At 39.4% G+C, this 17,782-nt stretch overlaps 1 protein-coding gene across 3 annotated transcripts in view; it reads left to right on the top strand.

Moving 5' to 3' along the window:
- The window catches only part of LOC126249631 (ankyrin repeat domain-containing protein 13D), a 140,462-nt gene extending 125,993 nt beyond the window's left edge, over positions 1-14,469 (top strand). The window contains exons 10-14 of one of the 3 annotated variants that reach the window (XM_049951310.1): positions 6,963-7,113; positions 7,200-7,361; positions 9,408-9,508; positions 12,254-12,342; positions 13,688-14,469. In XM_049951310.1, the coding sequence (XP_049807267.1) occupies positions 6,963-7,113; positions 7,200-7,361; positions 9,408-9,508; positions 12,254-12,342; positions 13,688-13,937 (753 nt within the window). In that variant the 3' untranslated portion in view covers positions 13,938-14,469. Of the gene's footprint in view, positions 1-6,962; positions 7,114-7,199; positions 7,362-9,407; positions 9,509-12,253; positions 12,343-12,418; positions 13,666-13,687 lie in introns of those variants that run through there. The other 2 variants (XM_049951317.1, XM_049951323.1) reach the window with 2 other exon arrangements.
- Positions 14,470-17,782: the final 3,313 nt, after the last annotated feature.

Genomic DNA, 17,782 nt, shown 5'->3' with positions numbered 1-17,782 from the left:
ACATCTTCTGCCTGTTGCAGCTAACAATGCTAACTCCTCAAGCAGACGAAGCATCCTGTTGCACTATTAACACCTGCCCCCACACTGCCAATCAAACGAAGGCTATGCTTCAGAGATTGGGTTAGGAAACAATGCAATGTTCTCTGTACAGCCTGGATCTTCACCATGTGATTTTCACACCCTTGGTGACATGAAGAAAGACGTGTGGACACAGATTTCAGTGGGAGGTAGAAGTGCACACATGGTTGCGGATCCGTTAGCAGCCGACCGTATTATACGAAACAGGAATTGACTGTCCCATCTCCCAGTGGGATAAATGTCTTAATGCTTGTGGTGATTAATTTTGAATGGTACCATTGAATGGTCCCATTGTGGCGGGTGTTGGATTTTCATTTGACTACCACTTATACATACAAAGGTGGCTGGAGTGTGACACAATCCAAATATTTCTTTAAAATTAGTACCGCCATTAGACTGTTGTTTATTTATAGTGTTACATTTACACATACACAATCATGATTTTGGCTTCAAAGTGCCATTATCAAGTGTTTTCTGAAAGCAGATTAGACAATAACAGTGAAATACATAACAAGTGATATAACCATATAAGAATCCATATTTATAATGCTTGCTTACAAGTGTTATACATTGCCTAAGATTGCATACTGTCGTATTAAAATACACTATTAGACACAGTGTCTAAGAGTCACTATTTCTGGCAGAGGCTACTGCTTTGTTTCATCACTGAGTATACCATCTTGACTGAATGACAGTTTTTTTTTTTTAACTCAGTGTTCGGTAGGATAGGAAAGGTTAGGAGCAATTTATTTTGTTTGGTAGTTGCCTGCTCATAAACAGTAACAAACCTCTCAATAATATTCGCTGCATCCATAAATATAACAGTCCAGCTAATCATTGACATTGTTTAAAGTACATTTTAGTAGGTAAATATTCAGCTTTGTACATGAAATTAAGACATGGCCAACTAAGTTGTGTAATTTTCCTCAATTCAGAATTAATACAATACAGTGCAATTACTTATTCTACTCACTCATTAATTAATTGGTGTGGTTTGAAGCGATATTTATGATGTACGTATCATCAGGCATGTAAATCCTGTTATATGTGGTAGAACATGACTTAGGAATAAGTGCAAATAACACAGGTATGTGAAACTTGTCTTGTACATAAAAGCATTTAAACAAATAAAAGAATCAAATAATGTCATGTTAAACAGCACATTTAACATAATTCAAAATATGAATTAACCCACTTGGGGCACTCATATGTAGTAGCTGATTAAGTTGTTAACATTACTATGTCATCTTTACATCATATAAGTAAGATGTCTCTACTATAACATGTATATATAATTTATAGCACCAAGGTTGCAGCCGTATGTATCAATACCATGGTGCACTCATGTTTGTAATTGTGTCTCATCAACCATTAACAAATACTAGGATACCCCTACTCCTTGTATTATGTTAAATTTAAATGTGCTGTTTAATCTGAAATCATTTGATTCTTTTTTTAGCTTAAATGTTTTTTCTCACTATCCTCATATAACCTAACATTTGGCAGAGGAGAGGTCATTTGGTCTTCCACAACTCACATAGAGACCACATTCGGGAGTTGATCATACCTCTTTCATTTGACCGTTTCCTGTTGAATTGTCCTTGATGCGCTGGTACCACCAGATGAATTCTTTTGTTGTGACATCCTTCTGTGATTCATTTCACCAAATGTGAAATTTTGTCAACTTCAGTCATGCTTGGATTCACAATGTTGCAAAGGGCCAAAACATGCTGTATGCATGGCTGTGTCATTGGGCCCTGTTCTTCAGTTCTTCTGCTAAGTGGACTTGCTGTTAATTGTCAGCAGATGCTTCCTTCGGCTCTGTGTGGAATTTTTCCCAGCTATTGGGCTTCTCTTCATTGTTCTGAACTGTTGCTGGGCTTGCTGACCAAGTAAAAGCATGTATTTCCCAAACACCTCATGTAATTACACCTATTGTATTTGATGACTCTGTCCTGACCAGCATTTTCAAAAAACATTGATGGATATCTGATGTGCCGCTAGCTTTCTGCTGTCTTGGAGTCCATTGGTCTCCTGAATATATGGATTGTCAGGTACAGCTCAATTTGGGCTGTCCGACTTTTGCAAAACGTGAACACTCTGAGACTGAAGGTTTATTGGAGCAAAATACTTTAGCACAACAACTGTATTTAGCGAACACAATGAACAGGGAGCACAGCAATTGTTACTGTCCATCACACACTAATCAGACTGTAACCTCTAAAGTAAATCATTCTTGAATTTGTGGATACTCAAGAGGATGTCCGTAAGCAATTACTACTGTAACCTGGAGTGACAGTGTCAAGAATGGAACACAAAACACAGAACATACAAAGCATATACAAGTTCACAGCAAGGAATAAACAATACACAGAGATATAAAAACCTAGTAGAAAACACAGTGCTCTTGACACACGACACTACACCATTGAACACACGAGCTTCACTGGTATGACACGAACTTGAAATTCAGCTACGACATAAACATGCAGATGCTACAGGATCTCTGGAATGATGTACTACTTGTATTCTGTGTGGTTCCTGTATGTGTAGGTTACTGCTTTTATGTTGCTTAACTTTAACCATCGTGAAGTTTATTTTTTTTAGTACCTGGTATCTCCACTAAACCTCATAGCCACACTGAAATCCAAATCTGAAAGCAGGGTCCTCAATGAAATACACTCCTGGAAATGGAAAAAAGAACACATTGACACCGGTGTGTCAGACCCACCTTACTTGCTCCGGACACTGCGAGAGGGCTGTACAAGCAATGATCACACGCACGGCACAGCGGACACACCAGGAACCGCGGTGTTGGCCGTCGAATGGCGCTAGCTGCGCAGCATTTGTGCACCGCCGCCGTCAGTGTCAGCCAGTTTGCCGTGGCATACGGAGCTCCATCGCAGTCTTTAACACTGGTAGCATGCCGCGACAGCGTGGACGTGAACCGTATGTGCAGTTGACGGACTTTGAGCGAGGGCGTATAGTGGGCATGCGGGAGGCCGGGTGGACATACCGCCGAATTGCTCAACACGTGGGGCGTGAGGTCTCCACAGTACATCGATGTTGTCGCCAGTGGTCGGCGGAAGGTGCACATGCCCGTCGACCTGGGACCGGACCGCAGCGACGCACGGATGCACGCCAAGACTGTAGGATCCTACGCAGTGCCGTAGGGGACCGCACCGCCACTTCCCAGCAAATTAGGGACACTGTTGCTCCTGGGGTATCGGCGAGGACCATTCGCAACCGTCTCCATGAAGCTGGGCTACAGTCCCGCACACCGTTAGGCCGTCTTCCACTCACGCCCCAACATCGTGCAGCCCGCCTCCAGTGGTGTCGCGACAGGCGTGAATGGAGGGACGAATGGAGACGTGTCGTCTTCAGCGATGAGAGTCGCTTCTGCCTTGGTGCCAATGATGGTCGTATGCGTGTTTGGCGCCGTGCAGGTGAGCGCCACAATCAGGACTGCATACGACCGAGGCACACAGGGCCAACACCCGGCATCATGGTGTGGGGAGCGATCTCCTACACTGGCCGTACACCACTGGTGATCGTCGAGGGGACACTGAATTGTGCACGGTACATCCAAACCGTCACCGAACCCATCGTTCTACCATTCCTAGACCGGCAAGGGAACTTGCTGTGCCAACAGGACAATGCACGTCCGCATGTATCCCGTGCCACCCAACGTGCTCTAGAAGGTGTAAGTCAACTACCTTGGCCAGCAAGATCTCCGGATCTGTCCCCCATTGAGCATGTTTGGGACTGGATGAAGCGTCGTCTCACGCGGTCTGCACGTCCAGCACGAACGCTGGTCCAACTGAGGCGCCAGGTGGAAATGGCATGGCAAGCCATTCCACAGGACTACATCCAGCATCTCTACGATCGTCTCCATGGGAGAATAGCAGCCTGCATTGCTGCGAAAGGTGGATATACACTGTACTAGTGCCGACATTGTGTATGCTCTGTTGCCTGTGTCTATGTGCCTGTGGTTCTGTCAGTGTGATCATGTGATGTATCTGACCCCAGGAATGTGTCAATAAAGTTTCCCCTTCCTGGGACAATGATTTCACGGTGTTCTTATTTCAATTTCCAGGAGTGTATAATACATAGCAATGAAAGCAAGTTTATTATGAACGCAAACATACAGCCAGAACAGAACTGAACTTCTTGGTGGAAAGTTCTGCTATTTACACAAACATTGAACATTCCAGAATATACAAGCATTACAAATGTAAGATACCTCAACACCTTCCAGAAATAATAAATTCTAAATAACTGCTGGTGGTCGGATTTGAACTGCTGACCCAATGCACTTAAGCCAGCAGCGCTAGCCAGAACACTGCACTACATGCAACACAGCTCGCAGCAATATTATTGTCTTGTTTATATGCAGGGCCAGTTCTGAAAGCCATAAACAAATTAAAGATATTTCTTTTATACTTGCTGGTAGTGCTCCCTTTGTAAGAAATTACAAGCTCCATTACATGACCACCATATTCTTCAGTCGCTGACTCATACTGAAAGATAGATCTCTCAGGGGTATGTATACTGCTTTTTCTCAGCCAGTTTTGGATGAAAAAATGCAAAATTTCTGGACGTCATGGCATATTCCGACTTCCGCCCCTATAGTTTCATGAAGTTCCGATAGGCGGCAGCACTATATCTATCCTTCAAAATGGGGTCTTTAACAGAGGCGCATTCCAGGCAGACAGCTGTCATTGAGTTTCTTTTGGTGGAAAACCAGAGCATCACAGATATGTAAAGGCACTTGCAGAATGTGTGCAAAGGCCTGGCAGAAAACAAAAGCATGATGAGTCTTTGGACGAGGTGTCTGTCATCATCGCAACAAGGTTGCGCAGACCTGTCTGATCTGTGTGTCAGCTGATCACACATATCTGTGACTCCTGCAGTTTTGGAATGTGCAATGTTGGAATGTACGGACACTGTAACTTGAGGTGATCAACATATCACAAACAAACACCTTGCAGCACAACTAGACATGTCTGTTGATATTACTGACACACTTGTCCACCTGTTGGGGTACTCAAATGTGTGTAGTGCAGGTTCCTCGCTGCCTAACAGAAGATGATAATGAACAATAGGACCATCTGTGCAGAATTGCTGCCATGTTACGAGGCAGATTGAACATTGACAAAGGTGATCAAATGTAGGTTCATCACTTCAAACCAGAAACGAAGTCGTGATCCATGAAGTGGCGCCACACCACCTCTCCTTTGAAGAGAAAGTTCAAAGCTGCGCACTCAGCTGATAGTCTTATCGACTGTTTTCTGGGACTTTGAAGGGCGTATTCTGTTTGATTTCCTCCCACGTCATGCAACAATCAACTCTGAAGTGAAGTGTATCGTACTACACTCAGGAAATCGAAGAAATGACTTCAGCACGTTCGTCACCACAAAAATGCAAACAAACTTCTCCTTCTACTCTACAACGGAAGGCCTCTCACAAGTCTGTGCATTCAAGAGGAGCTCACGGAACTTAATTAGACTGTTCTTCCTCATTCACCTACAGCCCGGATCTCAGACCTTCTGACTTCCATCTTTTTGGCCCAATGAAGGATGCACTCTGCTGGATGCAGTACTTGTATTGATGGGGGACTTATTGATGCAGTAAAACATAGACTCCAGACATTGACTAGTAGAGTGGTACCATGCCCTCCTACTAAGGTGGCCTAATGCTGTTGCATTGAATGTAGATTATGTGGAAAATTATTGTTTTGTAGCTGAGAGAGTGGGAAATAATGCTGTGTATTGCAGTCCTGAATAAAATCCAACCTGTTTTCAGAAAAAAGTGTTGCATACTTACTGGATGCCCCTCATATTAATGTTGGATGCTATTTACATGTAACAGTGATTTTTTGATGTTATTAGGTGTCATCTTTATCTCTGATTGCTTCAAATTTATGCTAAGTTGATTATTCATTTTTGGCATTGTTCTATCGTCTTCCGTAGTTCATCTTTTGTATCTACCAGCATATTGCAGATGGTTTAATTCCTTTCCTACAATTTTTAATTCTTGTATCTCCCTCAATCTTGTTTTCTAAAGGCATGTTCCAAAGTTGTTACAGAAAATTTTGGTGATTAGACTTTCCACTTCTCCCATTGTCTGTGTAATTCAAGTACAAATTACCAGATAACAGAACAGTTCGGAAGAGATCATTCGTTTAGGCAATGCTTTTTTTCTCCAAGTATGTGCTATACTTCTGAAACAGTCTGTCAACTTGTTTTAGGCACTTTAGTCTCATTTTGGAGAGTTTGTATTAAAAATATTTAGATTTTCTGAGGCTTGCTTAGAAGAAGGCAAATGCCAGGTGGTACCTAGGAAAAGAACAGTTGATTTCCTTCTTCGATCTTGTGTGATTCTTGAATTATGCCACCATGATGTGTAATAACGACCAATTCCAGCTGGCAGTTCTGCACTTTTGCTACTCAGAGAGAGGTTATACAAGCATCTCTTGTCCCACCAGGCAGACAGATTCTTGCTTTCCTCCTGATGCTTTATTTCTGTACAACAGTGTGCATACACCACATATAACATCATGAAACATTAGGCTATCATATCCATACCATTTCCTTACACATGACTGTAATTCTATCCGTAATGGGCTGAGGCGACACAAGACCCTTAACATGCTGTGTAATATTATTTTGGCATGTCACAACTACAACAAAAACAACTCATTTGGGAACCTTACATTTGAGTTGAGTCAGATAATATTCTTGCTGTTAATATAAATCACCTCAAAATGCATGGTCCACATGATAGTTTCAATACTACTCTGATATTTATTACATGAATCTCTGCTGAATACAAAATCTAAAATATGGATGCGTTAAGTGTTACTATGTGGGTGAATTTTCTAGGCTACATTGTGGCTTTGTGAAGACTATCCTCTCAGCTTGCAAGAACAGATCATGCCAATAGTTGACCTGATGGCAATTTCCAGTTCACATTTTGCCAAGCTGAAGGATTTCATACAGATGCAGCTTCCTGCTGGATTTCCAGTTAAAATAGGTATTTTGTGACCTCAGACTAATGATGATTCATCTTAATATGGATTTTTGTTTATTATATTTATGTACAGTTTTATTTCTTCCTAGAAATTCCGTTGTTCCATGTTCTGAATGCAAGAATTACTTTTGGGAACATATTCGGAATGGATGAAGAAGTTGGGGGAGTATCGATCGTACGCGAAGAGGATAGAATAAGCTGTGTTGTGGAGGACAATTGTTTTGTACCACCACCATCATATACAAAAATGGGTGAGTCCTCTCAGAATTTTGTTAATGATTATCTGAATAAGTTGAGTTTGGTTCAGTGTTTCATTATTAATTTTATGAGGGTGGTTTTTTATATCACTAATATAATATTCTTGCCTGTGCTTAGTGCATTGGTGTATTTCAAAGAACTTCGATTAGAGACTGAATGGAAATTTGGCAATGTGTAATGTAAATTGTATAGAATATGCTTAAAGAAAATCCTGTGTGGAATACAAATATTCGAAGGAGTAAAGATAATAAGTCTACAAACAGTTAAGGTGCTGAGTGGTTGAGAGGTACTTACACAAGATCAAAAATGGGCAAAGTTTTTGGATGACCTCCTCCTCCCCCCTGGCCAGCTACATTATATGGGTGCTATAGTTCAACAGGGATCAAGGAAACATCATTAACAATGAAAAAAAAAACAGAGGTTTAAAGTGTAATGAGCAACGTTTATGCAAATTATGATAAGGCAGTTACTGAAACAGCGTTTAGTCTTTATCGCCCATTGCAGGTTAAGCTGAAAAATGTGCTGTTAATTGAGTTACATGAGCAAGAAAATTGAGCAGGAGGGACTAACTTTGAGATAGAAACTGTTTGTTTTCCAGGTAATAATACACAAGCAGATGAAAACATTAAAATGAGTAGAGATCAGTAATACAACAAATAAAGAATTTCACAAATGAGTCCTACACACTAGATTAACAACATACCACCGCTCAACAAAGAAAGTCAACATGTGACACGAGATTAGACTGAAAGTGTTCATAAATACTGAACTTTGAATGAAAATGACAGAACAGGTTGGTGAAAAGATTGTGCATTTCACCATTGATTAATTAACATCAACTCTTTCCCAAAGCATTTCCGGGAGATTTGGTAAGACAGATTACAAAAGTGGAAAATTATTTGATGAAGTCAGGTTGTTGTTTTGTTCTTATCTGTATAAGAGTTAAAAGATATTTTTTAAAAATTGTGATAAAATTGTCTAAAAAATTAGTTTCCACTTGTGGCTGTTAAGCCTCATTTATTGTGAGTTCTAGGTACAACCGGTTTTTTCGATATCTTCTAACTATGCATAGATTAAGCAGTGTTTACCCACATAGAGACTTGTATGTGTAGAACTGACATCCTTTTGGACTGTGCTCAGTCAAGAAGCTGCAACTCACGAGCCTTCCTCCACCGGGAGATACATCCTGTTTGCATAGATTATGGAGCTGAAGTACGTGTTTGCCCTTGTGGCACTGCATTAAGAGAGCTGTCACATCAGAAAATTTTTCATATGCACTGACCCTGCACTCTTAAAGCAATAGATTAACTCTTTCCAAAAGGCGCATGTATAATGCCACTACATGTATACATTTTTAAAACGACCAAGTAACATGCAGTCTGATGTGATTGTAAGAATGTGTGGTACTGAGAACAAGAAGACTGAAATTGATTGAATGGAGAACAGGGATGGGCTAGAGGATGGTGGATAACTAGGAAGGCATGTTGTGAGACTAAAAAACATCCATTTGAGAAAAGCTGGTCTATAAGTTGGATTTGGAGAGGACATAATCTGAAATGCCCAGGATGGAAACCTTGAAGATGTGCAAAGGACACTGAGCTACATGATCTTCAGCTGAGTTTCATGCTAACCTTTTGAGTACAATTTGGTAATAAAGCCAATAGAAGTGGGGAGTTTATTTGTGATCATGCCCACACTGAATGATGTGCTATGGTTGCACCGAAGTTGAGAGTAGATACTATTACAGGTTACATTTTCCTGTCTTGACTTATGTTTTACCAGTGAGGGAATGTGTGGATGGCTAGTTTCTAGATCCAGGCGTAGACAATGTTAGTGTTTATCATGTCTTTGAAACAAAACAAAAATCTGCTGTCAAATTGAAGGACTGTCATGGGATTATTTAAAACATTTGAATGAATTCAAAAATGAGTGTATGTAAAAATTTCTGATAAACGGCTTGTGTTGAGATTCATGATAAAAATGCATGTAAATTGCCATCAACTGCAAATAATGTATTTCAGTGATGTGTCTATTTCCAGGTGCTGAGGTACGCAGACAGTTCAGTATGGAAGAAGAAGATGAACTGCTGCAGTTTGCAATTCAGCAGTCTCTTATTGAAGCAGGCAGTGAAAAGGATGAGGTATGGTTAAAGAAATATAAAACCTTTTGCAGGAATCAATTTCTGTGCATGCAAACACTTGAAGACACTGTATGAGGAAAAGTTAAAATCTTTTTTTGACTGGCTTGTAAATTTTATTATGATGAGACATGGTAACATAAGTAAAATTTCTGTTTAATCTCCTTAATAGTTATATTTACTTAACTTTTTAAAAGTAGTCATATTCTTTCAGGTTTACTTAGTTTCTCACAGTGAGATGAGATGGCTCTAGATTTCCTTGTCTAAGGGTCTGATTCTCGTAGCTGAAAATCTAACATCAGCTCCTCATGGTTGGTTTGAACTAAATAAATTGGGAGATTGTTGTTGCAGAAATTTTTGATGTAAATATATTTTTCACTGAATTTTCTCACATGTTAGGATATCATACAGTAGTTTGATTTTTCACATTAACAAAGCCGAAGTTACATTGTTCGCACCTGTTATACAAAAATATGTCTGTCCGATCACGTCAGAGGCAAGTTTACCACTCCATCACTCTGCAAAAATAACAGTATTCCAAAGGAATTACAATTTTTATTATCAAATGAATTCCTACTACTTTTTGTTATCTTATTAATTTTTATTATTTCATAAATGATTTCAGAAATAAACATAGTAAACAATAGAGGATTGTGTAATTAATAAATGAAATTTTAAGTGTGCAAATAATTCATAATTTCAAATGTTTATAAAAAAAAGATTTTAACTGTATATTCAGAACTAGTACTTACTTGATTATCACATCAAAACTAAAATATTTTATAAAGTAATTCCTTTTCATAAATTTTAGCTGGAAATATACTGTACCGTGTATAAAACTATATGAAAGTTTTCAGAAAAGCTGTTGAGATAATATTAACCTGTCCAAAATCCAAAAATTATACTGGAATCGACAACTACTGCTGAGGAAAAGTAATGCTAGAGGAGGATGTCCTGTTACAATACTATACTGTGCCATCATAAAATTTTATTGAAATTCATTCAAAGCAGGTGGAAATTTATGAGTTAAATACCTCATTTTCAACAGTTAACAAATTGTTGCTGACTTCTTACATGCAATAATATCTTTAGGAGGATGAGCCACATTAAGGAAATTGAAAAGTCAAGCTGTAGCCATTTCAGTAGGAGCAGCATGGTACATCTTACATACAGAATTAACCATGAGATAGCTTTGTACAGGACAATATGTTGAATGTTGATGAAGCCAAATGTAAACACAAATTTCTCAGTAGTGTTAAAAGAATTAACTGATTTTATTTGCCTGCACAAAAAATGTGCCTGTCAAATTAAAGGTTACAGTCAGTACTTTCTGGGATGCAAAAGTGATACTTGAGACTGATCTTTCCAAGGATAAAACATAGTCAGTGAATACTACACAACACCTCTGGTTGTTTCAGATTGAAAAATACATGCAAACAGGCCTCCGTTGCAAGTTAGCTCTGTAAAATATTTTACTTTCACTAACATTTCCCCCCCATGCAGAGACTTTATTTGTGAAACTATCATCAAACAACTGTGCACCTGTAAAATCACAACAGACTGTTTACAGTCCTGTATGGATTATAACAACCTGTTTTGGCCAAGACAACTTCCCAAATTATGTTCAGTACTTTACTGTAATTGAACATCAACTTATGAAATATCCCATGTAACCTCAATTCTTTCTTAAAATCAATAATACCAATGATTCACTCATACCATCAAGCCTGGCTACATCTGGAATGTTTAAGAATTACGGTCATATAACCATTCTCAACTTCAACTAAAACAGTACTACTACTAAAACTACATTTCAGAACCATTAAAATGAATAAATGAACAACTTTACCACCAATTTTAATAATGATTTCATTATTTTCGTTGGCTGTCGGGATGCTGCCTGCAGCCAACTGCAGTGTGATATACAATCTTTGCCACTTGGTAGACTTCTGATGCTTGCAACTCAATCGCCTGTAGCTATAATGCTCCCCTTCCTCTGTCTCACTACAACAGTTAACATACAACAACCTACAAAATTATTAAATAACTCATAATAATCATATTTTAGCCAAATATTCTTCCAATTATGAGGTAAGCCAATACCTTGGTACATGACGTTCAACACAGCACAATTTGACACAGTACAGTTCTTCCCAAGTGGACAGGCTGTCAGCCCATTCACTTTGGCAGGTCTTCATGCAAGCAGGTGAAAAGTATCCTGTGTTATACATATTTTGTAATTTCTAGAATCCTTGCCATTTTTCGAGACTCGTAGTTCTCTGAAAGTTAGCTGAGAAATTTGGAAATTGACGTATGTAAAAATACAAAAACTCTAACTGAAAGAGGTTCTTTTTTTCCCTAGTGAGATGGACTTACTTTCTAACTTTCTGATCCCCATTAGCCTCCCCTACCCACATTACAAGGCTTCATAACTGCTCACTCCTCCACAGAAAGTAGTATTTGAACATTTGACCATTCTTTCTGATTACTTGCCACCAACTTAGCACCTGATTACTTGCCACCAACTTAGCACCTCATCATCAGTGTGAGTAGTGGTCTGACTTCATAATTGTGTATTTTCTATTTTGGGTATTTAATTCCCTTCACCATATTATTGGCTTAAAACACATTGATGCATATGTAATGATAATGATCTAATTCTTTTTTAATTTTGTTAAGTAGACATGGGGCCCTAATTTTTCGTTTTCTAAATCACCAGTTTCCTTATGTTTTGAATATTGTTAACAGGTGGATATCTGGGAGGCCTTAAGAGCACAGCGTCCATCCCGGCCTACCACTCCAAATGTACAAGCTGAGGAGGAGCGCCAGTTACAGAGGTAAGACAATATCCACCCAAATACTTTCAGTACGTGTGAAGAAAGTTTTATTTTCCTGGCGGTTCTACATTTGCAGTGCCTACGAGGGTGTCCAGAATGGATTACTGAATCCTTATAATCTCCCACACTGATCCTGCTTGGAAATTGTGATAAGAGACCTATTTGTATTACCTTTACTGTAAATGAAAGATTGTTGTGATCTCAGAAAGTCTTTCCATGCTCACCTAAAGAATAATAGTGTTGCAGAATAAAATCTGTAAAAGCATATGTAAGGATGTCCCAGAATCAGTAGCATTAATAGACTCTTAGTATCTATCACTGCAAAAATATTTCTAAGCTTAACAGAAAACCTGATGAGCTGGCCATAACTTAGCTTTAGGAGGGACAATTCCCAGTACTACCAATATAAACACTCAAATAACAAAAAGCAGAAAATTAAAAAAAAAATGGAAGAACTAATCCTATCTTTTAAAACTGTGTGTTGTGTATTCAGAGAGGAAAGATGAGTTGTTTGAGGAAGGTTGTAAAAAAGGGGGTGGAGGTTAATTCACTCTGATGTTAATAAGTTGAGAGGAAACCCCTCTGTGTTTACTAATGTGCTTAACTACTGCTCTCCGGCCTAAATTCCTTCATCTTTGTGTTCTTCGCTCCTTACAACACCTGGGTCTGTTTCGAACAACGGTGTGCAAACACCCCCCCCCCCCCCAAATCCTTTTCCAACCCTCCACAACGAATACCTCTTTCCTTCTGAAGAAGGCACTTGTAGTTGCAAAAGGTAGGAGTGCTACTTTCTGTTTTAAGTGTTTGTTGGCAATACTGGGAGTTGGACCACCTTCTGAAGATAAGTATGGCCAATTTTTCCTTTGTCTATAAACTGAAATTTCTATTTTATACAGAGTATTTCCGTATGCATTTGTACCACACCTTAACAGTTAATAGCAGCTATCCTGCCAGAGACTGCATCATGTGTTGAAAAGCGACAAATCTTTCTTTCTATTCCTCTTGTATTTTATTTCCTGTCGAAAATTTTACATGCCCCACCCCCAACTTGAAACTACAAATTTCACTGAAGGAAGTTAATGCATAAGTTCCAATTTCACATAAGATTTTTTTTTCCTTTTTGTCCACGTTTGAAATTGCATATTCAATACCATAAAGAGTGAAATGTACAGTAGCTCCTTCTACAGATTTAGGGTTTGAAAATAGTACATTGATTTTTCTTATTGCAGGTTGTTGTTCCTGTTAATGTAACTGAGATACACCTAATCACAATACAATTTACATCTGCCTTGCTAGGAACTAGTAGTAGTTTTGTTGCTTCTGCAGTAGATGCTTTGCTTTGTAGGGCGATCCAGGCCAGCTTAGCGTTGTATCAGCACAACCTATCAAGCCCCAGTCCTGAGGAATCATCACCCACTGTGGAGTGGACACCACCTGCCAATGTGACAGAGAGGGGGCCTGATGGACGAGTGGAGCGTGAACTGCAGATCGCCTTGGCCTTGTCTCAGCGCGAATCTGAAGAAGAGCAGCGGCAGAGGCAACAAGAAGAGGAGACACTGAAACGTGTGCTAGAATTATCACTTACTGATAAGTGACACCTGTTGGTGTTTGTTCTCCACACTGTTGGCCAAGTTCCACAGATTAACAAATTATTTTCAGCTGTCTGACTTCTACATTACTGACACGTTTTATGTGTGAGACCTTGCTGAGACCTGTGTAGCATATGTGCTTCGAAAATGGTAATCTTTTCGTGGTTATGTTAACCTTTTCAGTTGTCAGTTGCATCAGTTTCTTCTTCCTTGAGGAATGATAATGAAACTGCAGAATGGTGTCAACAGTTTATGCAGGATATGTGCTTACTCTCAGTAAAGCTCTTGTACTGAAAGAAACTGCAATTCACTTACAGAATAGCCATCAAGGCAAGTGGAAAATTTTAATTGCAGATGTGGCACAAACTAATGAAGATTTGTTAAGCAAACTCTCAGAAATTTTTTTTCTGCGAAGTGCTATCTGCCACAGAACTAATTGTACATGTATTATTTAGCACCATTAAAGTATTTACTGCCTGTACAAACAAGAAAGAGATGTATTTTATCTTTACTTTGTTATGTCTAGCCAGAAATAAAAGCTGACTATGGCATATTTATGTTTTTTAAATAAGTTACCCGTCAGTAAGTATTTACCCTACAGCAACCTATTTCAATTCAAAGTTAGTTTCAGGTGTACTTCTCAGTGCATCAGATACTTCTGGCATTCCTTGAAATTTCATATAAAAAGTGGACTAAAATACATGGTATGTTTGCTCTATCTTTTTCACCCATTGTGTAGTGGGTGATTCACAGTGACAATATCTGAAAGGAAAGCTGCTTTGCAGAAAATCCTATGTTCCTTCTCATAACAAACCACAACATTTGAGCTATGTCAGAAGATATGCTGATAAACTTATATCATAGGAGGATGCATACATAACATATAGTCACCACAATATAAAAAGACAAATATTAAAGTGAAAGATATTCACAAAAATTTATGTATGTATCATATGGCTTTTTGACATGCTGAAAAAATAATACATCGAATGTAAAGCATAACATATATAACATAACACCTTGCAAGTATACATCTTCGTTATTTACGTATAATCTATCGACTTTGTAGTTGTCAGCAGAAAATCTTCTGGTCTGCTATTGTATATGGGGCATTCTTCTTTGAAGTGTGAGTGGTTTTCTGCAGGCACAAAGTAGGGATGGTTGGTATCCTATTTGTGTGTGTGTGTGTGTGTGTGTGTGTGTGTGTGTGTGTGTGTGTGTGTGTGTCTAACAATAAATAAAAATGTCACACACCAGCCACACTGGATTCTATTTCAGTTTTGCATTGACCACGTTTTGCCTGTCAGGTTGAATCCTGTCGATTTTGGGCGCTGCATATGATTGTCCAGTCCATTCTCCAGTTCCTGTGCTCTGTGTTGGCAAGCTTGAACTCCTCTCACACAGTGACCTTTGCCCCCCCCCCCCCCTTTCCAAGAGGGAATTTGGTTACTGTTTGTGGCATCAGTATCTTGATAGACTGATTTGGTTTTATTATCCATGCTCAAAATGTTTGTACTCATTAGTGAAAGCATTTACGCAGTGCAGTTGAAGAAGATGGAGTGTGGAGTGCAGCTTTTTACTGGCAGTCATTGCGTAAAGACTGATTTGATAACACCAGCAATAATTCTCGTGGTGTTATTCAACTGGACATTTTTTTTCCATGTGGGCTGTTACTACAAATGTATTATATAGTACAGTCAGACTGGTTAGTTTTTTTTCTTTTCATTGCTAAATCATTCACAGGCCTTGATTGGACTGTATCAAGATTAGTTCGTGTAAGAGTTTTCTGAGTATTATACTGCATTATAATGTAAAAAACTATAATGGACAAACCAACATTTCAGTCGCTACTCAGTAGACGCAGCAGAAGGACACTGTAACTGTGGCCAAAACATTGGGTTCTCGTTTTTTTACATTATGACACAGTATGATACTTGGAAAACTCTTATGTCAACTGACTCTGGCCATGGAAGCCTATGCAGTTATATACGTCAAGATTAGTCATGTCTAGAATATAGCTATAAGAAGTAGAAATTAATACATAATAAACATTTCAAATTTCATTAACACCAGGTGTTTCTGCAGTTGTAGCAGTTCAAGCAATAACAAGGTTGCCACAAGTTCTGGAAATCAAGGAATTTCAGATGTATGAGGGAAATTTGAAAAAACCACTGGAAAAATCTCATTTTTGTCTCTGTAGATGAAATGGTTTGCTTGCTGAGATATCACGTGTAGTCACTGGCTGTGCACAACTGAGTACGTGCGCCATTTCCCTACTGCTTCATTCTTACTGCTTCTCCCCTTCCTACCACTCCCCTCAGCTTGCAGTCAGTGCTGCCACCACTTCTTGCCACTAGCCTAGCAGCTGCTGGCAAGAGGCAGGGAGGCGGGAGGAGTTATTTGTTTGGATCTAATTCTCAGAGATTGTTGATGCAACGGCTGGAGATGGCGGTTTTGTATGCATGAGTTGTGTCTGAGTGACTGTGTGAATGTGTGTATGCTCTTGTTTTCTGACAGAGGCTATGACCAAAAATTTAGTTGTGAGAGTGTGATTCGTTTCTACATGCCTGCCTGTGGCTCAGCAATCACCTTTACGGTGAGCACCGATTATCAGAGTATTTACGCAAGTTATCTGTTGCATGGATTGATCAACGTGGTCTCATTTTAACAACATGGTGTCTGTGACCTCGTGAACAGCTGCCCAAACGAGTGGACTTCCACGATGGCCCAAAACCACAGGCCATTTCTGTGGTTTTCTCTAACGGATCGAGCCTGCCTATCTGAAGCTCATCATTTCCCACTAATATGCAAGCCCTGCCCATCAGATTTAGTCTTACCGATGTGCCTGCAGTCCGAGTCTGTCTGTGTGTGGTATAACGCGCCGGATTTTTGTGGTTTATCCAAGGACCCAGGATGGCAGTGTTTATCCGAGGACCCAAGACCGCAGTTCTTCTCAAGAGACCAGAGGCCACAGGCAATGGATTTCAGGAATTGCAACTGTCTCACCATAGGTACATTGTGCAGTGTGGCGTTTTATAGACACTTCATTTACTCTAGTACATTTTGGCACTTGGAAGATAATTTATATATTCAAAATTATGGACGATAAGAAGAAGAAAATTGTGGCAGTTGGTGGCGGTTTGTTCGGTATGTACTCATATATGTCACAAGAGAAAAATCACACAATACCTGTAAAACAATAGACATTACACAGTGAATAATAACTGACAGTAACGAACATAGTAGAACCAACATGTTATTGGTGGTCACTTATAGTGTTGGCACAATTCTTCCCTGCCTTATACACTTCTTTCAAGAGGCCTGCTTTTTTCTGAGGTTATTTCTGAAATCAGTGAAGGTATTTTATCTCCAAGGACACACATTTTTATGCGTTTCGTTTTATTGAAATAAAATAACAACAGTGGGCTTAATAAAACACACACAACAATTGCCTTGCTTTTTCTGTCTAAAAACAGCTCATTAAAAAAGATGTTGGTGTTAGTAGTTAAGTTTTTTGCTCACATGGGGGAGAAATCTACCACGGGACCCCAGACTTCACAACATCTTTTCGCTTCCGTGCTGCATCTCTATCCTCTTTGCTATTCTTTTTCCCATCCCTTGGGGAACATGTCTGGGGTGTTTTTGGGAATGTTCCGCACAGTCTGTAGCTGACACAAGAACAGTCTCACCACTGTTTTTCATTCCTTTTTCCTTTCTTCGTTCACCTTCTCCTATCCTTCCTCTGCTTCGGCATTTGAGGCAATCGTGGGGGATTTTCTCGCAATGTGTCAATTGTCTTCACAATCAACGTCTACAAAACGGAATGAGCCTAACGATTGAAAGACCCTTCC

Source organism: Schistocerca nitens, chromosome 1, assembly GCF_023898315.1.
Source record: "Schistocerca nitens isolate TAMUIC-IGC-003100 chromosome 1, iqSchNite1.1, whole genome shotgun sequence".
NCBI lineage: Eukaryota > Metazoa > Arthropoda > Insecta > Orthoptera > Acrididae > Schistocerca > Schistocerca nitens.
Note: the sequence above shows the minus strand (reverse complement) of the source record. Positions and strands in the feature narration are given on the sequence as shown.